This window comes from Oncorhynchus mykiss, chromosome 25, assembly GCF_013265735.2.
Source record: "Oncorhynchus mykiss isolate Arlee chromosome 25, USDA_OmykA_1.1, whole genome shotgun sequence".
Classification (NCBI taxonomy): Eukaryota; Metazoa; Chordata; class Actinopteri; order Salmoniformes; family Salmonidae; genus Oncorhynchus; species Oncorhynchus mykiss.
This window is the reverse complement of record NC_048589.1, coordinates 40,173,680-40,199,309: the sequence shown is the minus strand read 5'-3', so window position 1 is coordinate 40,199,309 and position 25,630 is coordinate 40,173,680. Positions and strand designations below refer to the sequence as shown.

General features: G+C 41.4%; 1 protein-coding gene across 1 annotated transcript in view; it reads left to right on the top strand.

Moving 5' to 3' along the window:
* LOC110505924 (gamma-2-syntrophin-like) overlaps positions 1-22,455 on the top strand; it is a gene marked incomplete at its 5' end in the record, with an annotated part of 59,636 nt that extends 37,181 nt beyond the window's left edge. Inside the window, 3 exons of the mRNA XM_036962738.1 lie at positions 19,079-19,171; positions 19,327-19,437; positions 20,802-22,455. Coding sequence (XP_036818633.1) covers positions 19,079-19,171; positions 19,327-19,437; positions 20,802-20,927 — 330 coding nt within the window. The remainder of the gene's footprint in view (positions 1-19,078; positions 19,172-19,326; positions 19,438-20,801) is intronic.
* Positions 22,456-25,630: the final 3,175 nt, after the last annotated feature.

Below are 25,630 nucleotides of genomic sequence, written 5' to 3'. Positions count from 1 at the left end.
CCTGTTACAGTAAGGTCTGTAACAATATGGTGATGAGCTCTGGTACGGTAAGGTCTGCAACAATATGGTGATGAGCTCTGGTACGGTAAGGTCTACAACAGTATGGTGATGAGCTCTGGTACGGTAAGGTCTGTAACAATATGGTGATGAGCTCTGGTACGGTAAGGTCTGCAACAATATGGTGATGAGCTCTGGTACAGTAAGGTCTGCAACAATATGGTGATGAGCTCTGGTACGGTAAGGTCTGCAACAGTATGGTGATGAGCTCTGTTACCGTAAGGTCTGCAACAATATGGTGATGAGCTCTGGTACGGTAAGGTCTACAACAATATGGTGATGAGCTCTGGTACGGTAAGGTCTACAACAGTATGGTGATGAGCTCTGTTACGGTAAGGTCTGCAACAATATGGTGATGAGCTCTGTTACAGTAAGGTCTGAAACATGATGGTGATGAGCTCTGTTACCGTAAGGTCTGAAACATGATGGTGATGAGCTCTGTTACCGTAAGGTCTGAAACATGATGGTGATGAGCTCTGTTACGGTAAGGTCTGAAACATGATGGTGATGAGCTCTGTTACAGTAAGGTCTGTAGCATAATGGTGATGAGCTCTGTTACCGTAAGGTCTGCAACAATATGGTGATGAGCTCTGTTACAGTAAGGTCTGCAACAATATGGTGATGAGCTCTGGTACGGTAAGGTCTGAAACAATATGGTGATGAGCTCTGTTACCGTAAGGTCTGCAACAATATGGTGATGAGCTCTGTTACAGTAAGGTCTGCAACAATATGGTGATGACCTCTTTCACGGTAAAGTCTACAACAGTATGGTGATGAGCTCTGTTACAGTAAGGTCTGCAACAATATGGTGATGACCTCTTTTACGGTAAGGTCTGCAACAATATGGTGATGAGCTCTGTTACAGTAAGGTCTGCAACAATATGGTGATGAGCTCTGTTACCGTAAGGTCTGCAACAATATGGTGATGAGCTCTGTTACAGTAAGGTCTGAAACAATATGGTGATGAGCTCTGGTACGGTAAGGTCTGCAACAATATGGTGATGAGCTTTGGTACGGTAAGGTCTGTAGCATAATGGTGATGAGCTCTGTTACCGTAAGGTCTGCAACAGTATGGTGATGAGCTCTGTTACAGTAAGGTCTGCAACAATATGGTGATGAGCTCTGTTACAGTAAGGTCTACAACAGTATGGTGATGAGCTCTGGTACGGTAAGGTCTGCAACAATATGGTGATGAGCTCTGTTACAGTAAGGTCTGAAACATGATGGTGATGAGCTCTGTTACAGTAAGGTCTGTAGCATAATGGTGATGAGCTCTGTTACCGTAAGATCTGTAGCATAATGTTGATGAGCTCTGTTACCGTAAGGTCTGAAACAATATGGTGATGAGCTCTGTTACCGTAAGGTCTGCAACAATATGGTGATGAGCTCTGTTACGGTAAGGTCTGTAACAATATGGTGATGAGCTCTGTTACGGTAAGGTCTGAAACAATATGGTGATGACCTCTTTTACGGTAAGGTCTGCAACAATATGGTGATGAGCTCTGTTACCGTAAGGTCTGCAACATGATGGTGATGAGCTCTGTTACGGTAAGGTCTGCAACAATATGGTGATGAACTCTGTTACAGTAAGGTCTGAAACAATATGGTGATGAGCTCTGTTACAGTAAGGTCTGAAACAATATGGTGATGAGCTCTGTTAAGGTAAGGTCTGAAACATGATGGTGATGAGCTCTGTTACAGTAAGGTCTGAAACAATATGGTGATGAGCTCTGTTACAGTAAGGTCTGAAACATGATGGTGATGAGCTCTGTTACAGTAAGGTCTGGAGCATAATGGTGATGAGCTCTGTTACAGTAAGGTCTGAATCAATATGGTGATGAGCTCTGTTACAGTAAGGTCTACAACAATATGGTGATGAGCTCTGTTACAGTAAGGTCTGAAACATGATGGTGATGAGCTCTGTTACAGTAAGGTCTGAAACAATATGGTGATGAGCTCTGTTACAGTAAGGTCTGAAACATGATGGTGATGAGCTCTGTTACAGTAAGGTCTACAACAATATGGTGATGAGCTCTGTTACAGTAAGGTCTGAAACATGATGGTGATGAGCTCTGTTACGGTAAGGTCTGAAACAATATGGTGATGAGCTCTGTTACAGTAAGGTCTGAAACATGATGGTGATGAGCTCTGTTACAGTAAGGTCTGAAACATGATGGTGATGAGCTCTGTTACAGTAAGGTCTGCAACATGATGGTGATGAGCTCTCTTACAGTAAGGTCTGAAACAATATGGTGATGAGCTCTGTTACAGTAAGGTCTGAAACATGATGGTGATGAGCTCTGTTACAGTAAGGTCTGAAACAATATGGTGATGAGCTCTGTTACAGTAAGGTCTGAAACATGATGGTGATGAGCTCTCTTACAGTAAGGTCTGAAACAATATGGTGATGAGCTCTGTTACCGTAAGGTCTACAACAATATGGTGATGAGCTCTGTTACAGTAAGGTCTGAAACATGATGGTGATGAGCTCTGTTACAGTAAGGTCTGAAACAATATGGTGATGAGCTCTGTTACAGTAAGGTCTGAAACATGATGGTGATGAGCTCTGTTACGGTAAGGTCTGAAACAATATGGTGATGAGCTCTGTTACAGTAAGGTCTGAAACAATATGGTGATGAGCTCTGTTACAGTAAGGTCTACAACAATATGGTGATGAGCTCTGTTACAGTAAGGTCTGAAACATGATGGTGATGAGCTCTGTTACGGTAAGGTCTGAAACAATATGGTGATGAGCTCTGTTACAGTAAGGTCTGAAACAATATGGTGATGAGCTCTGTTACGGTAAGGTCTGAAACATGATGGTGATGAGCTCTGTTACAGTAAGGTCTGCAACAATATGGTGATGAGCTCTGTTACAGTAAGGTCTACAACAGTATGGTGATGAGCTCTGGTACGGTAAGGTCTGCAACAATATGGTGATGAGCTCTGTTACAGTAAGGTCTGAAACATGATGGTGATGAGCTCTGTTACAGTAAGGTCTGTAGCATAATGGTGATGAGCTCTGTTACCGTAAGATCTGTAGCATAATGTTGATGAGCTCTGTTACCGTAAGGTCTGAAACAATATGGTGATGAGCTCTGTTACCGTAAGGTCTGCAACAATATGGTGATGAGCTCTGTTACGGTAAGGTCTGTAACAATATGGTGATGAGCTCTGTTACGGTAAGGTCTGAAACAATATGGTGATGACCTCTTTTACGGTAAGGTCTGCAACAATATGGTGATGAGCTCTGTTACCGTAAGGTCTGCAACATGATGGTGATGAGCTCTGTTACGGTAAGGTCTGCAACAATATGGTGATGAACTCTGTTACAGTAAGGTCTGAAACAATATGGTGATGAGCTCTGTTACAGTAAGGTCTGAAACAATATGGTGATGAGCTCTGTTAAGGTAAGGTCTGAAACATGATGGTGATGAGCTCTGTTACAGTAAGGTCTGAAACAATATGGTGATGAGCTCTGTTACAGTAAGGTCTGAAACATGATGGTGATGAGCTCTGTTACAGTAAGGTCTGGAGCATAATGGTGATGAGCTCTGTTACAGTAAGGTCTGAATCAATATGGTGATGAGCTCTGTTACAGTAAGGTCTACAACAATATGGTGATGAGCTCTGTTACAGTAAGGTCTGAAACATGATGGTGATGAGCTCTGTTACAGTAAGGTCTGAAACAATATGGTGATGAGCTCTGTTACAGTAAGGTCTGAAACATGATGGTGATGAGCTCTGTTACAGTAAGGTCTACAACAATATGGTGATGAGCTCTGTTACAGTAAGGTCTGAAACATGATGGTGATGAGCTCTGTTACGGTAAGGTCTGAAACAATATGGTGATGAGCTCTGTTACAGTAAGGTCTGAAACATGATGGTGATGAGCTCTGTTACAGTAAGGTCTGAAACATGATGGTGATGAGCTCTGTTACAGTAAGGTCTGCAACATGATGGTGATGAGCTCTCTTACAGTAAGGTCTGAAACAATATGGTGATGAGCTCTGTTACAGTAAGGTCTGAAACATGATGGTGATGAGCTCTGTTACAGTAAGGTCTGAAACAATATGGTGATGAGCTCTGTTACAGTAAGGTCTGAAACATGATGGTGATGAGCTCTCTTACAGTAAGGTCTGAAACAATATGGTGATGAGCTCTGTTACCGTAAGGTCTACAACAATATGGTGATGAGCTCTGTTACAGTAAGGTCTGAAACATGATGGTGATGAGCTCTGTTACAGTAAGGTCTGAAACAATATGGTGATGAGCTCTGTTACAGTAAGGTCTGAAACATGATGGTGATGAGCTCTGTTACGGTAAGGTCTGAAACAATATGGTGATGAGCTCTGTTACAGTAAGGTCTGAAACAATATGGTGATGAGCTCTGTTACAGTAAGGTCTACAACAATATGGTGATGAGCTCTGTTACAGTAAGGTCTGAAACATGATGGTGATGAGCTCTGTTACGGTAAGGTCTGAAACAATATGGTGATGAGCTCTGTTACAGTAAGGTCTGAAACAATATGGTGATGAGCTCTGTTACGGTAAGGTCTGAAACATGATGGTGATGAGCTCTGTTACAGTAAGGTCTGAAACATGATGGTGATGAACTCTGTTACGGTAAGGTCTGAAACAATATGGTGATGAGCTCTGTTACGGTAAGGTCTGAAACATGATGGTGATGAGCTCTGTTACGGTAAGGTCTGAAACAATATGGTGATGAGCTCTGTTACAGTAAGGTCTGAAACACGATGGTGATGAGCTCTGTTACGGTAAGGTCTGAAACATGATGGTGATGAGCTCTGTTACGGTAAGGTCTGAAACAATATGGTGATGAGCTCTGTTACAGTAAGGTCTGAAACATGATGGTGATGAGCTCTGTTACAGTAAGGTCTGAAACATGATGGTCTTTCTTTCAGCATTTAATGTATTGTTATTTAATCTTTAATATTATCTTGACCTGTATATGTAAAAGATGTGCTAAAGGTTAGACTGCATTAAATGACTTAGATACTCATCATTACAGCCAAAAGGTACAGTCTCTTACACCTAGACTGACTCACCTCAGCTAATGATAGGAATAACCTACTCAATCTACACAGTGGGCCTGCTACTGTCAACCGTGTGTATAGAGGTGTTATTGATTGTTTCAAGACAAAAGTACCAATAGGGTCATTTCTGATACTCACGTAGAGCATTTTAAAGGAATGTACACGGCTTCATAACACCTGAAGTGTCTCTATGAGTGTTCCAGGACACTTCATAACACCTGAAGTGTCTCTATGAGTGTTCCAGGACACTTCATAACACCCGAAGTGTCTTTATGAGTGTTCCAGGACACTTCATAACACCTGACTTAGCACTGTCTGTTCAACTGGACACTCGTCGAAACCTTTACAGATACTTTTTTCACAATTAGATTTTTCCCCACAATAACTATGCTCCCTTTTTTTTAAAACTCATTTCTTTTCATGATCATTCATTTGAACCAAGAGTTTTTTTTTTAAATTATACAAATAAAAAGTATGCTAGATGTCAAGTCGGGACCTCATGGAATGGCCGGCAGGGTTCTGTATAATCCTCCTCTTCAAAAGCAGCCAACCAAAGGCAAAAGGCTGAGTAAAAAGCACAGTTAAGCCTGAGGGCTATGATGCTCAGGAACCCCTTTAACTACAGACATGTATAAATAATACAGAGGAAAGAACCTGTCAGAAGAGATGTAAATCACCGCAGTGCTGAAATACATTTCAAGGGCAAAGTGTGAACCGACAAAAAAATTCCACAATTTGGTACCGCATCAACTGTCCTCACCAACCCATGTCAGTTATTCTGTTAAGGCCATCCGACTGTTAAATACTGTTAAATAGCCATCACTAGCACATTAGAGGCTGCTGCCCTATATATATATATATAGACTTGAAATCACTGGCCACATTAATAATGGAACACTAGTCACTTTAATAATGTTTACAGTATATACTGTATTCTATACTATTTAGTATCTTAGTCTATGTCTTACTCATCTCATATGTACATACTGGATTCTGTTCTATTCTACTGTATCTTAGTCTATGCCGCTCTGACGATTGCTCATCCAAATATTTATATATTCTTAATTCAATTCCTTTACTTAGATTTGTGTGTATTGTTGTGAAATTGTTAGATATAACTGCACTGTTGGCGCTAGAAACACAAGCATTTCGCTACACCCGCAATAACATCTGCTAAACAAGTGTATGTGACAAATACCATTTTATTTGATTTTGATATTAAACTAGCAAATGTAATCACACAGCTTTAAATGGTTTACCAGACGCAGGTTCCTAAAATTCATTGGCTGTTGAGAAAATAAGTCATCAATCTGACAATCTTTGAAGGCAAATATTTCCCTTTTATGTTCCATAGAGTGCGTGTGCGGTCATGGATAGTTTAGGATCATGAGTCAATTAAGTTTCCTCTTAATTCTGAGGACATTCATTCCTTAGGCAAGTTCTCAACTGTACCAGAAGAAAATGTCAACATATGAACTGCAGACTCAAACAAAATTAAGCCCAATGAAATAACAGCCTCTCTTAATCTTTCATAGAATGAACCCTTGAAAGCAGGAACAGATTGGAATGTCCTGTGTGCTCTGATGTATCCTGTACTTCAGTGGACTGGGACTTGCTGTTTATTGAAAAAAGTTTTTTCTAAATACAACATTAATACGACGTACAGTAGTTGGCCTTGTTCACTTTGAAGGACATAGTTGGCCTTGTACACTATGAAGGACATAGTTGGCCTTGTACACTATGAAGGATATAGTTGGCCTTGTACACTATGAAGGACATAGTTGGCCTTGTACACTATGAAGGACATAGTTGGCCTTGTACACTATGAAGTACATAGTTGGCCTTGTACACTATGAAGGACATAGTTGGCCTTGTACACTATGAAGGACATAGTTGGCCTTGTACACTATGAAGGACATAGTTGGCCTTGTACACTATGAAGGACATAGTTGGCCTTGTAAATTACAAAGGACATGGTTGGCTTTGTACACTATGAAGGACATAGTTGGCCTTGTACACTATGAAGGACATAGTTGGCCTTGTAAATTACAAAGGACATGGTTGGCTTTGTACACTATGAAGGACATAGTTGGCCTTGTACACTACGAAGGACATAGGTAGCCTTGTACACTATGAAGGACATAGTTGGCCTTGTACACTATGAAGGACATAGTTGGCCTTGTACACTATGAAGGACATAGTTGGCCTTGTACACTATGAAGGACATAGTTGGCCTTGTACACAATGAAGGACATAGTTGGCCTTGTAAATTACAAAGGACATGGTTGGCCTTGTACACTATGAAGAACATAGTTGGCCTTGTACACTATGAAGGACATAGTTGGCCTTGTACACTATGAAGGACATAGTTGGCCTTGTAAATTACAAAGGACATGGTTGGCTTTGTACACTATGAAGGACATAGTTGGCCTTGTACACTATGAAGGACATAGTTGGCCTTGTAAATTACAAAGGACATGGGAGGCTTTGTACACTATGAAGGACATAGTTGGCCTTGTACACTATGAAGGACATAGTTGGCCTTGTAAATTACAAAGACATGGTTGGCCTTGTACACTATGAAGAACATAGTTGGCCTTGTACACTATGAAGGACATAGTTGGCCTTGTAAATTACAAAGGACATGGTTGGCGTTGTACACCATGAAAGACATAGTTGGCCTTGTACACTATGAAGGACATAGTTGGCCTTGTAAATTACAAAGGACATGGTTGGCTTCGTACACTATGAAGGACATAGTTGGCCTTGTACACTATGAAGGACATAGTTGGCCTTGTAAATTACAAAGGACATGGTTGGCTTTGTACACTATGAAGGACATAGTTGGCCTTGTACACTATGAAGGACATAGTTGGCCTTGTACACTATGAAGGACATAGTTGGCCTTGTACACTATGAAGGACATAGTTGGCCTTGTACACTATGAAGGACATAGTTGGCCTTGTACACTATGAAGGACATAGTTGGCCTTGTAAATTACAAAGGACATGGTTGGCTTTGTACACTATGAAGGACATAGTTGGCCTTGTATACTATGAAGGACATAGTTGGCCTTGTACACTATGAAGGACATAGTTGGCCTTGTACACTATGAAGGACATAGTTGGCCTTGTAAATTACAAAGGACATGGTTGGCTTTGTACACTATGAAGGACATAGTTGGCCTTGTACACTATGAAGGACATAGTTGGCCTTGTAAATTACAAAGGACATGGTTGGCTTTGTACACAATGAAGGACATAGTTGGCCTTGTACACTATGAAGGACATAGTTGGCCTTGTACACTATGAAGGACATAGTTGGCCTTGTACACTATGAAGGACATAGTTGGCCTTATACACTATGAAGGACATAGTTGGCCTTGTACACTATGAAGGACATAGTTGGCCTTGTACACTATGAAGGACATAGTTGGCCTTGTAAATTACAAAGGACATGGTTGGCTTTGTACACTATGAAGGACATAGTTGGCCTTGTATACTATGAAGGACATAGTTGGCCTTGTACACTATGACGGACATAGTTGGCATTGTAAATTACAAAGGACATGGTTGGCTTTGTACACTATGAAGGACATAGTTGGCCTTGTACACTATGAAGGACATAGTTGGCCTTGTACACTATGAAGGACATAGTTGGCCTTGTACACTATGAAGGACATAGTTGGCCTTGTACACTATGAAGGACATAGTTGGCCTTGTACACTATGAAGGACATAGTTGGCCTTGTAAATTACAAAGGACATGGTTGGCTTTGTACACTATGAAGGACATAGTTGGCCTTGTATACTATGAAGGACATAGTTGGCCTTGTACACTATGAAGGACATAGTTGGCCTTGTACACTATGAAGGACATAGTTGGCCTTGTAAATTACAAAGGACATGGTTGGCTTTGTACACTATGAAGGACATAGTTGGCCTTGTATACTATGAAGGACATAGTTGGCCTTGTACACTATGACGGACATAGTTGGCATTGTAAATTACAAAGGACATGGTTGGCTTTGTACACTATGAAGGACATAGTTGGCCTTGTACACTATGAAGGACATAGTTGGCCTTGTTCACTATGAAGGACATAGTTGGCATTGTAAATTACAAAAGACATGGTTGGCTTTGTACACTATGAAGGACATAGTTGGCCTTGTTCACTATGAAGGACATAGTTGGCCTTGTTCACTATGAAGGACATAGTTGGCCTTGTAAATTACAAAGGACATAGTTGGCCTTGTTTACTACTAAGGACATACGGTACATTCGGAAAGTATTCAGACCCCTGGACGTTTTCTACATTTTGTTACGTTACAGCCTTGTTCTAAAATGGATTAAAGGCATTTTTTCCCTCATCAATCTACACACAATACCCCATATTGACAAAGCATTTTTTTTGCATATTTATACAAAATTTAAAAACAGAAATATCTTATTTACCTACGTATTCAGACCCTTTGCTATGAGAATCAAATTGAGCTCAGGTGCATTCTGTTTCCATTGATTATCCTTGAGATGTTTTTACAACTTGATTGGAGTCCACCTGTGGTAAATTCAATTGATTGGACATGATTTGGAAAGGCACACACCTGTCTATAAAAGGTCCCACAGTTGACAGTGCATGTCAGAGCAAAAACCAAGCCATGAGATGGAAGGAATTGTCCTTAGAGCTCCGAGACAGGTTTGTGTCGAGGCACAGATCTGGTGAAGGGTACCAAAACATTTCTGCAGCATTGAAGGTCCCCAAGGACACGGTGGCCTCCATCATTTTTAAATGGAATAGGTTTGGAACCAACAAGACTCTTCCTAGAGCTGGCAGCCTGGCCAAACTGAGCAATCAAGGGAGAAGGGCCTTGGTCAGGGAGGTGACTAAGAACGCGATGGTCACTCTGACAGAGCTCCAGAGTTCCTCTGTGGAGATGGGAGAACCTTCCAGAAGGACAACCATCTCTGCAGCACTCCACCAATCAGGCCTTTATGGTAGAGAGGCCAGACGGAAGCCACTTCTCAATAAAAGGCTCATGACAGCCTGCTTGGAGTTTGCCAGAAGGCACCTAAAGGACACTCAGACCATGAGAAACAAGATTCTCTGGTCTGATGAAACCAAGATTGAACTCTTTGGCCCGAATGCCAAGCGTCATGTCTGGAGGAAACTAGCACCATCCCTACGGTGTAGCATGGTGTTGGCAGCATCATGCTGTGGGGATGTTTTTCAGCGGCAGGGACTGGGAGACTAGTCCGGATCGAGGGAAAGACGAACATAGCAAAGTACAAAAAGATCCTTGATGAAAACCTGCACCAGAGTGCTCAGGACCTCAGACTAGGGTGAAGGTTCAACCTTCCAACAGGACAAAGACCCTAAGCACACAGCCATTACAACACAGGAGTGGCTTCGTGACAACTCTCTGAATGTCCTTGAGTGGCCCAGCTAGAGCCCAGACTTGAACCCGATCTAACATCTCTGGAGAGACCTGAATATAGCTGTGCTGCAACACTCCCCATCCAACCTGACAGAGCTTGAGCGGATCTACAGAAAAGAATGGGAGAAACTCACCAAATACAGATGTGCCAAGCTTGTAGCGTCATACCAAGGAAGTCTCAAGGCTGTAATCACTGCCAAAGGTGCTTCAACAAAGTACTTAATAAAGGGTCTGAATACTTATCCAAATGTGATTTAAAAAAAAAAAATATGTATACATTTGCAAACATTTCTAAAAACTCGATTTGGCCTTGTACACTAGGATATAGTTACCCTTGTACACTACCAAGGACATAGTGTACAAGGCCAACTATATCCTTCATAGTGTACAAGGCCAACTATATCCTTCATAGTGTACAAGGCCAACTATATCATTGGTAGTGTACAAGGCCAACTGTGTCCTTCATAGTGTACAAGGCCAACTATTTTTCGTTGTGTACAAGGGTAACTATGTAGGACGTAGTTGGCCTTGTACACTATGAAGGATATAGTTGGCCTTGTACACTATGAAGGATATAGTTGGCCTTGTACACTATGACGACTCTGGGAGGAATCCCTGTCCTGCCGAAGACAGATTAAATCCACTTCATGTTCAAAGTGATCAAGCATTATGGTCCATGTCTCAGCAGAACCACAAATACAAATAGAATAGAATAAATTGTCCATGTGTATTCTCTGAGTGAGCCTAGTCTGAACATTATACTGAGGTGTTAACAGCTGATAGTGAGCCTAGTCTGAACATTATCCTGATGTGTTAACAGCTGATAGTGAGCCTAGTCTGAACATTATCCTGAGGTGTTAACAGCTGATACAGTGAGCCTAGTCTGAACATTATCCTGATGTGTTAACAGCTGATACAGTGAGCCTAGTCTGAACATTATCCTGAGGTGTTAACAGCTGATACAGTGAGCCTAGTCTGAACATTATCCTGATGTGTTAACAGCTGATACAGTGAGCCTAGTCTGAACATTATCCTGAGGTGTTAACAGCTGATACAGTGAGCCTAGTCTGAACATTATCCTGATGTGTTAACAGCTGATAGTGAGCCTAGTCTGAACATTATCCTGAGGTGTTAACAGCTGATACAGTGAGCCTAGTCTGAACATTATCCTGATGTGTTAACAGCTGATACAGTGAGCCTAGTCTGAACATTATCCTGAGGTGTTAACAGCTGATACAGTGAGCTTAGTCTGAACATTATCCTGATGTGTTAACAGCTGATACAGTGAGCCTAGTCTGAACATTATCCTGAGGTGTTAACAGCTGATACAGTGAGCCTAGTCTGAACATTATCCTGAGGTGTTAACAGCTGATACAGTGAGCCTAGTCTGAACATTATCCTGATGTGTTAACAGCTGATAGTGAGCCTAGTCTGAACATTATCCCGAGGTGTTAACATCTGATACAGTGAGCCTAGTCTGAACATTATCCTGAGGTGTTAACATCTGATACAGTGAGCCTAGTCTGAACATTATCCTGAGGTGTTAACAGCTGATACAGTGAGCCTAGTCTGAACATTATCCTGATGTGTTAACAGCTGATACAGTGAGCCTAGTCTGAACATTATCCTGAGGTGTTAGCAGCTGATACAGTGAGCTTAGTCTGAACATTATCCTGATGTGTTAACAGCTGATACAGTGAGCCTAGTCTGAACATTATCCTGAGGTGTTAACAGCTGATACAGTGAGCCTAGTCTGAACATTATCCTGAGGTGTTAACAGCTGATACAGTGAGCCTAGTCTGAACATTATCCTGAGGTGTTAACAGCTGATACAGTGAGCCTAGTCTGAACATTATCCTGAGGTGTTAACAGCTGATACAGTGAGCCTAGTCTGAACATTATCCTGATGTGTTAACAGCTGATAGTGAGCCTAGTCTGAACATTATCCTGAGGTGTTAACAGCGGATACAGTGAGCCTAGTCTGAACATTATCCTGATGTGTTAACAGCTGATACAGTGAGCCTAGTCTGAACATTATCCTGAGGTGTTAACAGCTGATACAGTGAGCTTAGTCTGAACATTATCCTGATGTGTTAACAGCTGATACAGTGAGCCTAGTCTGAACATTATCCTGAGGTGTTAACAGCTGATACAGTGAGCCTAGTCTGAACATTATCCTGAGGTGTTAACAGCTGATACAGTGAGCCTAGTCTGAACATTATCCTGATGTGTTAACAGCTGATAGTGAGCCTAGTCTGAACATTATCCCGAGGTGTTAACATCTGATACAGTGAGCCTAGTCTGAACATTATCCTGAGGTGTTAACATCTGATACAGTGAGCCTAGTCTGAACATTATCCTGATGTGTTAACAGCTGATAGTGAGCCTAGTCTGAACATTATCCTGAGGTGTTAACAGCTGATACAGTGAGCCTAGTCTGAACATTATCCTGATGTGTTAACAGCTGATACAGTGAGCCTAGTCTGAACATTATCCTGAGGTGTTAACAGCTGATAGAGTGAGCCTAGTCTGAACATTATCCTGATGTGTTAACAGCTGATACAGTGAGCCTAGTCTGAACATTATCCTGAGGTGTTAACAGCTGAAACAGTGAGCATAGTTTGAACATTATCCTGAGGTGTTAACATCTGATACAGTGAGCCTAGTCTGAACATTATCCTGAGGTGTTAACAGCTGATACAGTGAGCCTAGTCTGAACATTCTCCCGAGGTGTTAACAGCTGATACAGTGAGCCTAGTCTGAACATTATCCCGAGGTGTTAACAGCTGATACAGTGAGCCTAGTCTGAACATTATCCCGGGGTGTTAACAGCTGATACAGTGAGCCTAGTCTGAACATTACCCGAGGTGTTAACATCTGATACAGTGAGCCTAGTCTGAACATTATCCTGAGGTGTTAACAGCTGATACAGTGAGCCTAGTCTGAACATTATCCCGAGGTGCTAACAGCTGATACAGTGAGCCTAGTCTGAACATTATCCCGAGGTGTTAACAGCTGATACAGTGAGCCTAGTCTGAACATTATCCCGGGGTGTTAACAGCTGATACAGTGAGCCTAGTCTGAACATTACCCTAGGTGTTAACAGCTGATACAGTGAGCCTAGTCTGAACATTATCCTGAGGTGTTAACAGCTGAAACAGTGAGCATAGTCTGAACATTATCCTGAGGTGTTAACATCTGATACAGTGAGCCTAGTCTGAACATTATCCTGAGGTGTTAACAGCTGATACAGTGAGCCTAGTCTGAACATTATCCCGAGGTGTTAACAGCTGATACAGTGAGCCTAGGCTGAACATTATCCTGAGGTGTTAACATCTGATACAGTGAGCCTAGTCTGAACATTATCCTGAGGTGTTAACAGCTGATACAGTGACCCTAGTCTGAACATTATCCTGAGGTGTTAACAGCTGATACAGTGAGCCTAGTCTGAACATTATCCTGATGTGTTAACAGCTTATACAGTGAGCCTAGTCTGAACATTATCCTGAGGTGTTAACAGCTTATACAGTGAGCTTAGTCTAAACATTATCCTGAGGTGCACAGTGTGGGCAGCACAAACGGCATAATTAAAATGTGGTCTTACCCCTCTGTCACTGTGAAAAAGCATTAATAATTAGCATTTTCCACCATTCATTATGTAAACTTGGGACAAGCCTCCTGTAGTTTCAGACCAGAGTTGAACTAAGCCTCCTGTAGTTTCAGACCAGAGTTGAACTAAGCCTCCTGTAGTTTCAGACCAGAGTTGAACTAAGTCTCCTGTGGTTTCAGAAAAGCTGTCAACAGAGTTGAACTTGGGCTGTCTCCTGTGGATTCATATCGGAGTTGAACTTGGGCTAAGCCCGGAACTGAAAACTGATTGGATGGGCGTCAGCTTTAAAAAAATAAAAAATAAACATTATTTAGGACAAATGTACACTGTCTGTCCCTTACATTTTTACATGGAGTTAAGTTTTTATTTAACCCTTATTTTCCCAAGTAAGTTGACTGAGAACACATTCTCATTTACAGCAACAACCTGGGAAACAGTTACAGGAATGAGCCAATTGTAAGCTGGGGATGATTAGGTGACTGTGTGAGGGCTCGATAGGGAATTTAGCCAGGACACCCGTTTAACATCTGATCTGAAAGACAGCAACCTACACAGGGCAATGTCCCAAATCACTGCCCTGGGGCATTGGGATATTTTTTTAGACCAGAGGTGTTTGGAAGGCCTATTGGCCCTCCAAACACCACATCCAGCAGCATCTGGTCTCCCATCCAGGGACCGACCCTGCTTAGGTTCAGAAGCAAGCAATGGGATGCAGGGTGCTATGCTGCTGGTGTTGGAGCATTCACATTAAACTTAGACAGGGTTATACTCATGAGCCAATTTAATATATGTTTTTTGTTGTATTGTGTTGAGTAGAACGACAGCACTAACCCTATCTCTGGAATAGAAGTTTCTTAAAACCACTGCATGTTGAATTCTCCCAATCCCTGTTGAGGAAGCTGTCCAATTAGCAACGTGTAGTCTGTGTTTAGCGTGACACAACAAATTATCACACAAGGATTTTTTTTCTTTCTTTTCATGGCAACTCAATTTCATCCAGGCACCTCTGTGGAGAAGAGGTTATTTTTAAACAGCAAGACACTCAAGAGTCCAACTGCATTCACTGTTCACTGGTAGTCAATCATTAAAAACAGCAGGTTTCCCCAACAGCCTTGTGAGAGAGAGAGTGTGAAAGGAGCAACACCTGAAATTCACAGCAAAATGTGTCAAAGTGACCGAAGCGGTAAGGAACGGTAGTTGTATCCCTTTTTTGAGTTCAGCTTCGTTTGCTGAAGAACGGAAACATGGGGAAGATAGGGTTTCTACACAGCACCTTATTCATTTCCACAAAGATCTACACTTCACTACAGAGACACATGCTCACACATCACTGCTTTCAGTAAGACTTGTGAAAAGCATTATGTCACACGTTTGGTTGTTCTTGTCGGGGGGGCAGTAAAATGGAAGGCTACAGACTGGAGGCAACCCTGTAGATATTTCACTTTGTTCTTTTAAATGTTCTATTGTCAGGTTCTGAACAAACAGAGTAAAAACTCAAACTGACAACTAAGGAAAAGCTCAAACCAAGTTTATTCACCCACTGGGTCATACAGCTGCAAAGATAAGTTATGATGACACAAGCATAGCTATTTTATAACCTCTTACTAGCTTGGGTCAACTCCTTACACATCTAGACAGCCAATACACATCAAATCAAATTGATTTAGTCACATGTGCCCGAATACAACAGTTAGAGTGACTATATACAGGGGGGGGGGGGGGGGTGGTATCGGTACAGAGTCAATGTGTGGGGGGCACCGGATCGTTGAGGTAATATGTATATGTAGGTACAGGTGTTAAAGTGAGATAATAACAGAGAGTAGCAGCGGTGTGTGTGTGTGTGTGTGTGTGTGTGTGTGTGGGGGGGGGGGGGGGGGGGCAATGCAAATAATCTGGGTAGCCATTTGTTTAGTTACATCTCTGTTGCTAGGCAGGAACTTAATTGGTTCCTCCCACTGGTGTAGTCATGGCCCTGCCTTATGCTAAAACATTGATGGGCGTGTAAATAATTATGCTTGACACGAGACTGCAGTAGGAGGGTCGTTGTGGTGGGCCACTCTGTGTGAACATAGGACATCAGTAGGAGGGTCGTTGTGGTGGGCCCCTCTGTGTGACATAGGACATCAGTAGGAGGGTCGTTGTGGTGGGCCCCTCTGGCCCCACCTCTAGAGGTTTTTCTCACTTCATCTGTTGACTTGACCTGGAGCCGAATTCCTCGCTCCTTCCTAGTTACGCAGCTGGCCTGCCTATCAGTGACGACCTGTTGCCCTTCAGCTGGCCTGCATATCAGTGACGACCTGTTGCCCTTCAGCTGGCCTGCTTATCAGTGACGACCTGTTGCCCTTCAGCTGGCCTGCTTATCAGTGACAACCTGTTGCCCTTCAGCTGGCCTGCTTATCAGTGACGACCTGTTGCCCTTCAGCTGGCCTGCTTATCAGTGACGACCTGTTGCCCTTCAGCTGGCCTGCTTATCAGTGACGACCTGTTGTCCTTCAGCTGGCCTGCTTATCAGAGACGACCTGTTGCACTTCGCCTCCCTCCTTAGAAACATTGATATTAAACAATAACATGTTTGAACAGAATATTAAGTTTATGCACTCCCCCTTGTCTCACTCAGTAACTTTCCATACACCCCAGATCCTATCCACCCTCCATTGACCCCAACCTATTACATTCCTAATACGTGTAAAGTAATCAATACGTTCTAGTATGGTAACATGAATAAGTATATTTTAACTAGTTTAGAAGAATTCTCAATTGACACAATCTAAATTCCTCTCAAGCATATTGGATTGAACACACCTGCAGCAATAGCAGAGCTATATAAATGGATAGCCTATTTCTGCATTGCACGTTCACAATTATGTTTGTTGATCCTTTAAGAGGGTTGGGTGTATTCAAAGCTCAGAGGAAGTTCAAGCATTGGAAGAAATTCATTTCACAATAATCCATATGTAGACTGTACTCTGACCCCGACAGCAGTTCCTAAGCTTTCACACACAAAAAAAAAAGCTTAAACAGGATCCCCTAACTACTCATTTTGTAAACCATTCACCTAACATACACCCTCAATGAAAACACAATGAACATGTACATTATTTCAACATTTCTTCAGGAGCTGCTTTGTTCTGATAACCCCCCCCCCCCCCCCCACACACACACACACATTTTTTTGTTTTTGTTGCAGAATATCCTTTTACTTTGAGATGCTCTAGACTGACATATTGAATCTTTCCGTTACACTATGTACAGTGCCTTGCGAAAGTATTCGGCCCCCTTGAACTTTGCGACCTTTTGCCACATTTCAGGCTTCAAACATAAAGATATAAAACTGTATTTTTTTGTGAAGAATCAACAACAAGTGGGACACAATCATGAAGTGGAACGACATTTATTGGATATTTCAAACTTTTTTAACAAATCAAAAACTGAAAAATTGGGCGTGCAAAATTATTCAGCCCCCTTAAGTTAATACTTTGTAGCGCCACCTTTTGCTGCGATTACAGCTGTAAGTCGCTTGGGGTATGTCTCTATCAGTTTTGCACATCGAGAGACTGACATTTTTTCCCATTTCTTCTTGCAAAACAGCTCGAGCTCAGTGAGGTTGGATGGAGAGCATTTGTGAACAGCAGTTTTCAGTTCTTTCCACAGATTCTCGATTGGATTCAGGTCTGGACTTTGACTTGGCCATTCTAACACCTGGATATGTTTATTTTTGAACCATTCCATTGTAGATTTTGCTTTATGTTTTGGATCATTGTCTTGTTGGAAGACAAATCTCCGTCCCAGTCTCAGGTCTTTTGCAGACTCCATCAGGTTTTCTTCCAGAATGGTCCTGTATTTGGCTCCATCCATCTTCCCATCAATTTTAACCATCTTCCCTGTCCCTGCTGAAGAAAAGCAGGCCCAAACCATGATGCTGCCACCACCATGTTTGACAGTGGGGATGGTGTGTTCAGCTGTGTTGCTTTTACGCCAAACATAACGTTTTGCATTGTTGCCAAAAAGTTCCATTTTGGTTTCATCTGACCAGAGCAACTTCTTCCACATGTTTGGTATGTCTCCCAGGTGGCTTGTGGCAAACTTTAAACAACACTTTTTATGGATATCTTTAAGAAATGGCTTTCTTCTTGCCACTCTTCCATAAAGGCCAGATTTGTGCAATATACGACTGATTGTTGTCCTATGGACAGAGTCTCCCACCTCAGCTGTAGATCTCTGCAGTTCATCCAGAGTGATCATGGGCCTCTTGGCTGCATCTCTGATCAGTCTTTTCCTTGTATGAGCTGAAAGTTTAGAGGGACGGCCAGGTCTTGGTAGATTTGCAGTGGTCTGATACTCCTTCCATTTCAGTATTATCGCTTGCACAGTGCTCCTTGGGATGTTTAAAGCTTGGGAAATCTTTTTGTATCCAAATCCGGCTTTAAACTTCTTCACAACAGTATCTCGGACCTGCCTGGTGTGTTCCTTGTTCTTCATGATGCTCTCTGCGCTTTTAACGGACCATCACAGTGCAGGTGCATTTATAAGGAGACTTGATTACACACAGGTGGATTGTATTTCACACAGGTGGATTGTAGTCATTTAGGTCAACATTGGATCATTCAAAGATCCTCACTGAACTTCTGGAGAGAGTTTGCTGCACTGAAAGTAAAGGGGCTGAATAATTTTGCACGCCCAATTTTTCAGTTTTTGATTTGTTAAAAAAGTTTGAAATATCCAATAAATGTCGTTCCACTTCATGATTGTGTCCCACTTGTTGTTGATTCTTCACAAAAAAATACAGTTTTATATCTTTATGTTTGAAGCCTGAAATGTGGCAAAAGGTTGCAAAGTTCAAGGGGGCCGAATACTTTCGCAAGGCACTGTATATGTTGAAATGTGTGATTTGTTCTCTAAATACCGATCTGTCTCTCAACAGTCAAAGACCTACATGTGCAGCAGCCAGAGTAAAGTACTGTGTTTGACCATAGACTTTGGATCTGGCTTCACTTGTTCTGAGAGCTCCTCGAAGGTGAGTCATCGTTCATTCACTATTCTAACTGAATGTTCAACAGGCTATACAGTAGGGGGGGATATTATCCATGCTAGACTGGTTAATACCTACTGTTTATTGATTAGTTAGTAATAATAAACCCTTGCTCTATTGTCAACTTTTATCCTCTGTAGAAGATATTATGGAGATACAAATTCTCTCAACTGAAAGGCTCCTCTGATGATGGGAAAACAAGGGTGAAACTCCTCTTCAAGAACGCTGAAAACAAACAGATAGAGATGAAGGTACACTCTATACTCCTCTGTAAACCGGTCATCTCTGGGTACCTGTCGCAAGACCCACTGGTCGATGCTCATTTGTAAAACCCTCTTAGGCCTCACTCCCCCATATCTGAGACATCTACTGCAGCCCTCATCCTCCACTTACAACACCCGTTCTGCCTGTCACATTCTGTTAAAGGTCCCCAAAGCACACATATCCCTGGGTTGCCCCTCCTTTCAGTTCGCTGCAGCTAGTGGCTGGAATGAGCTGTAAAAAAAACACTCAAACTGGACAGTTTTATCTCTTCATTCAAAGACTCAATCATGGACACTCTTACTGACAGTTGTGGCTGCTTCGCGAGATGTATTGTTGTCTCTACCTTCTTGCCCTTTGTGCTGTTGTCTGTGCCCAGTAATGTTTGTACCATGTTTTGTGCTGCTACCATGTTGTGCTGCTACCATGTTGTGCTGCTACCATGTTGTGCTGCTGTTGCCATGTTGTGCTGCTGTTGCCATGTTGTGCTGCTGTTGCCATGTTGTGCTGCTGTTGCCATGTTGTGCTGCTGTTGCCATGTTGTGCTGCTGTTGCCATGTTGTGCTGCTGTTGCCATGTTGTGCTGCTGTTGCCATGTTGTGTTGATGCTGCCATGTTGTGTTGCTACCATGTTATTGTCATGCTGTGTTGCTACCATGCTGTGTTGCCATGTGTTGCTGCCATGCTATGTTGTTGTCTTTAGGTCTCTCTTTATGTAGTGTTGTGTTGTCTCTTGTCGTAATGTGTGTTTATATCCAATATATATATATATTTTTAAGTATTATTTTTAATCCCAGCCCCCATCCCTGCAAGAGGCTTCTTTCTTGCCTTTTGGTGGGCCGTTATTGTAAATAAGACTGACTTGCCTAGTTAAATAATTAAGGTTAAATTAAATAAACATCTACTCAAGTTCCATTGCATTGCAGTGACCTCTCTGAGGAGTGTATTGGTAGAATATTGTGCTCCACAGAAGGCTGGTGGCACCTTTAAATCGAGGTGGTTTTTTAATGCGTTTCATTCCCTTCACGTCGTTCCAGCCATTACTATGAGCAGTCCTCCCCTCGGCCGCCTCCACTCCCGTGGACACTTAATAAAATCATCTTTTGCTACCTCATCAATATACAGAATCAAACTATCTCTGGTAAATACCATGTTGGGAACCACTAGAGTAATATTATTAACTAAAATTATAGTTGTTTTTTTGTTGTTAGTAGTAGTAATAAATACAAGTGCCTATTTGTTACAAAAGTAATTGGGACATTTTTATGTATGCATAACATTTTTGTAAGATGTTATGCGAACTCTTAAGAGTAATTGTTATAATTTGTATTCCGTGTTTTTCTTTCCATTGCAGGAGCTGGAGTTCTCCAATCTGACGGCAGTCCTCCATTGTATTCATTCGTTTATTGCTTCCAAAGTGGCCTCTGTGGACCCCGTCTTTGTCAACAGTCAAAGCATCTCTGGAAAGTACATGATTTAGACACCTCTTTGTGTCGTCGTGTACAGTTTAGTCACATGAGCTAATTGACTATTTTATGCACATTCAAATTAAATTGATGTATATCTTGTTCCTGTTATTTTTGTAAGGCTCTTGTTAAATAATAATAAGGACAATATTTTAAAAAACCATATTTGACTTTGGAAGTAGAGGATATTTATACTTGCATTAATTGGTTGTTATTGACATTACAGTATGAATATGCTTAAAATTATAGATTTTTTTTTTCTTCCTACATATTCATGGGTTGCATGTTTTGTCACAATATTGTTTTGAGCGTTCGTTTTGAACTGATGCCTGAACTGAGCATTTTACTCAAAGCATTGTCAATGAGTGCTGATGAAGATTTCATCATAAGTGCATTACAGTAGCTTGGAAATTAAAAAGGAGGCAAATAATTAGTAGGAAAACCTTTTGTCATCTTTTTGACGTCACCAGATTGGCTTTAGATGCAGTGTAACGTTAGCTAGCTAGCGTAGATTGAGGGAAGGCCACCAGATTGGCTTTAGATGCAGTGTAACGTTAGCTAGCTAGCTAAGATTGAGGGAAGGCCACCAGATTTTTAGCTAGCTAACATTACCATTGCAAAATTTTTTTTTTACAAACTGATAGCTAACGACAACATTGCCATGTGTCTACAGTAAATTTGACGACATGTTAATTCTGGCAATGTTGTTTCCTACTAAATATTTGATTACTTTATCAGTCATCATATTTCCAGGCACTATCGTGTAATTTAGACGAAACAGTTGTTAGCCTGGGCGTATCACCGCTTTAGAGCACCACTATGGCGGCGCCGATAGTGGACGGCTTGAGAACGTTCATGACGGCATGACGCGACCCAGTGACGGAGGTACAACCTATGAATAAGCCTACAGTCACAAAGAGGGTTTCTATGTTCTAGGTTCACTGCAAAGTTTTGAATTCATGTGTAGGTTTTTTTTTCTTCCATATTTGCAAAGTAAAAGCAGAACAGATTATACTGTACAAATCAATACACGTGAAAACATTTTGGAATTAGTATTCTACTGGGCTATACTCTCTGGTTGATTTAACTTATTCCGAGACTTCAGCATGACTTCAGAGCATGGCTGCTGCGTGATTTTGGAAAAAGAGTGTCTAGAGAGTTTTGTGTTGAGGCGCACAAATGCAGGGCTTGGTGGAGGCGTTCGTGACACCAGAGGGTGTTTTAGTTTATGTAGACAGTCACTGCTAGTCACTGATATTCTCCCATAACAAAGGGTTGTGCGGAAGGACACTGGGGAAGAGGATGCAGGCTTATTGTAGCAAAGCTATCTTAGGATACCTTATCTGTCAGATGACTAAAATGCTAGTTTATGAAATGAAATCAACATGTATGTTTTAAGTTTTGTAATCTTTTACTTTATGAAGCCATGCAGTCTGACAGTCATTATTACAAACGCTTACCATGATACACATCTGTGTGTATTTTCACTCAGCCTCTTTTGTTTTATTTTCTATTACTAAATAAATCCCAAATCATTCTTTCCTTGTTGTCAAATGGTCTTTTAATGAAGTCTGCGCCCTACCTTAAAATGTTCACAGCTATTGATGGTGGAAATAAACGCAGACTAACAAATCAATATTCTTGATTTGCTGCGGAACAAAGACTGCTTGAGAGTCTTGAATAGGGCAAGAAGGAAATTGAGACCAGTGACAGGAAAAAAACTCTTCGTTAAATTATACAGCAATAACATTTAGCTGAAAACTTTGTTGTCCCGTTCTTGGATCCAAAACGTTGTTTACTGGGGCTCTGCTTGGCATTTGGTTTTCCTAATTGGAGGATGGAAGGTATTCTGCCACCTACCCGCTAGCTTGACTTTGATCAGATTGCTAAGTTTTGTTTTGTTGAGCTCTGTATGGAATGTCTAAAGAGCCGAAACAAATGGTGAAGAAACAAACAAAATTATGCACGACTGAATTGTCTGCTGAATGTTCCAATGCTCTCCAATTGTCTTTCAAATCCATCTCATTAGATGGCCAGTCCCTCAGGTTCTCCACTGCAGGGGCAACCTCCGGGCACTTCTTCCCAGTGGTTCAGAATGTCACACCACATGCAACTGTCGGTGCACAATCTTTCACTTTTTCTATACACTGTACCTGCTAGGCCAGGGCCTCCCAGCCGGTGCTAAACAGGGACTGGAACAGAAGGCGCTGTACAACAGGCTCCTAAATAGTACCTCTCACACCTGTAGACTGAGCCATTTGCACCGTTCAGGTTTCTTCCGTAGCACCATCATTTTTTGGGTGAAGACAAGTGCAGAAACAAAAATCTGAACCCGATATACAGAATGTCTCTGTGAGAGAAATCAAGACACCATGAAGAACAACAACAAGATGGAGAGTTTCGACGAACATCCTGAAGACATAGACCATGTCCTTCCGCTGAACTGAAGTCACGCCTGCTTGGTAATGCTATGCAGTTTCATCAGCAATTTGTCAAGTACAGAGCTCAAGTGCCTCACTCAATCTCCCGGGGGGCCATGACACCCACTCTTGACGACAGAGGCAACAGTAAGCTCTGAATGCTAACTGAAGCATTTGTGATTAGGGGCGTCTGAGGACATCTCCAGGAGAACTGGTACCTACTCTCTTATTACACGAAATCCTGAAGACTGTTTTAGAGAATTAGAAAAAATAGGTTACTGTACTGTTAAATTAAGCCAATTACAAATAACAACGTGAGAGGACAGAAGGATATGGGAGCAGGAGCGTGAACATAAAAAATAAAACAAATTGACTATCTGAAAGAAACGCATAACATCTGTGGACACACAGTTAGCCACTGTAGTGGAACGAAAACTGCCTGACAGAAAATATCCAACCTTGCAAGGAGATAAATCACTATCAATGCAGCAGGACTACAGGGAATAAACAGTGTCAGTCACTTTGACACGAACAATACATTGGGAGGAATTCTGATGTTAGCAAAAGCCTTCTATTAAAATGACATGTCATACGATTGTACATTTATGCAAAATCTTCCATTGTAACGGTTACCACATTACAATAACATCTCAGAATTTTACAAATATACATATAATATATAACATGGCCAGTATCTAAATGTCATTACTCTATAAAATACAGGATGGTACCTTTCTTATGGATAGAATGGCAGTGATGTTTCCTGCTCAGACATAATAAAGGCCAAGGTAATCTCACGCTGAGTCAGAAAGGTAAATTTTTTCCCTTTCTTTTTCCTAGCTCAAATAAGCACGACTTTGATGCACAATTCAATGGCGAGACATGCATGGTGAGATACATGGAAGAATAAGTTGTATCCCTTCTTGACGTGTCTTCGCTGTCTTCTAAATGCGTAGGCAGCGCAGGCAAAGTGTGCAGCTGAAGAAAACAAGGTTTGAAGTGTTTCTGCAACGTAGTCAACCAAGTATAACTGAACCTCTTATAAGGCCAGACACTATGAAACCAGACCAACGAGACCGTTTTCTCCTCGCCGACACAGACGACAAGAGTCTCTTCTCTGAGACAAAACGTCAAAAAGGTGGGCAAATATGTTGTTCGATCGGAGCTTTGGTGTAACTTCTTGAAATACTCATCATAGCAGTTACTAGGGGTTGCTTTAAACATGTCACGCATTAAATAATATTTTTTTATAATATATATATATATATATATATATATATATATATATATATTTCTGCGATTGACTTACTGTACATGCAGGTTTCACCAAACCATGGCTGGACATTTCAACCTGATTAAATATGCCATTGTATACTGCGCAATTCTTATGAGGTTTTTAAGTGACGAGGCCAGAAACTCCAAACGTGAGTACTATCTCTTTTGTTTATTTATTGTTTCTATCGATTATTTTATTACCTCTGCATGATTCAATTAAACACAGATGTATTTTGTATCTTGCACATATTCTATATTCTAAATCGTGTCAACTTTACCACCCGAGGACATAAAAAAACTTTTAGAATACTATGGATTATATAATTGAGAAGTTGGTCATTAGAGAACAGTCTAATTCCTTCATCCGGGGAGGATGGGGGAATTAGACTGTTCTCTAATGACCAACTTTTACCTGGCAGTCTCCCTCCCAATAGGGATTTGCTAGTGCGATGTATCTCGGGGAGATTGTCAGGGAGGAAATGCAGCTATTAAATAGGGCATATTAAACATTCATCTTTTTAAAATGTTTTTTTTTTAAAGAAAATGAAAACCCACATGATAGTTGATATGAGAAGGGTATCAGATGTGTGCAATTGAAAGCCTTGTGAAAGTGACATGTGACTGCTCATTCTAAAGCCCTATTGTCCGAGGGGTTATTTCCTGAATCACATCAGTCTGTATTGGGTTCAGTATCTACTTCCCCCTCCACGGAATGTCATGATGTCGATACAAGTCACTTCGGGTAACCGAGAGAGGTTACTAATTATCTCCTGCTCAGCCACATTAGGTGCCATTCAAAAGATATATACAACTTTCCTTCACTGCTTTACAGGAGATATAGTAACAGAGCAGAGTGTCACTGTCACTTTCTTTTATATTTTATTGTTATATTTTACTAGGAAAGTCAGTTAAGAACAGATTCTTATTTTCAATGACGGCCTAGGAACAGTGGGTTAACTGTCTTGTTCAGGGGCAGAACGACAGATTTGTACCTTGTCAGCTCGGGGGTTTGAACTTTCCGG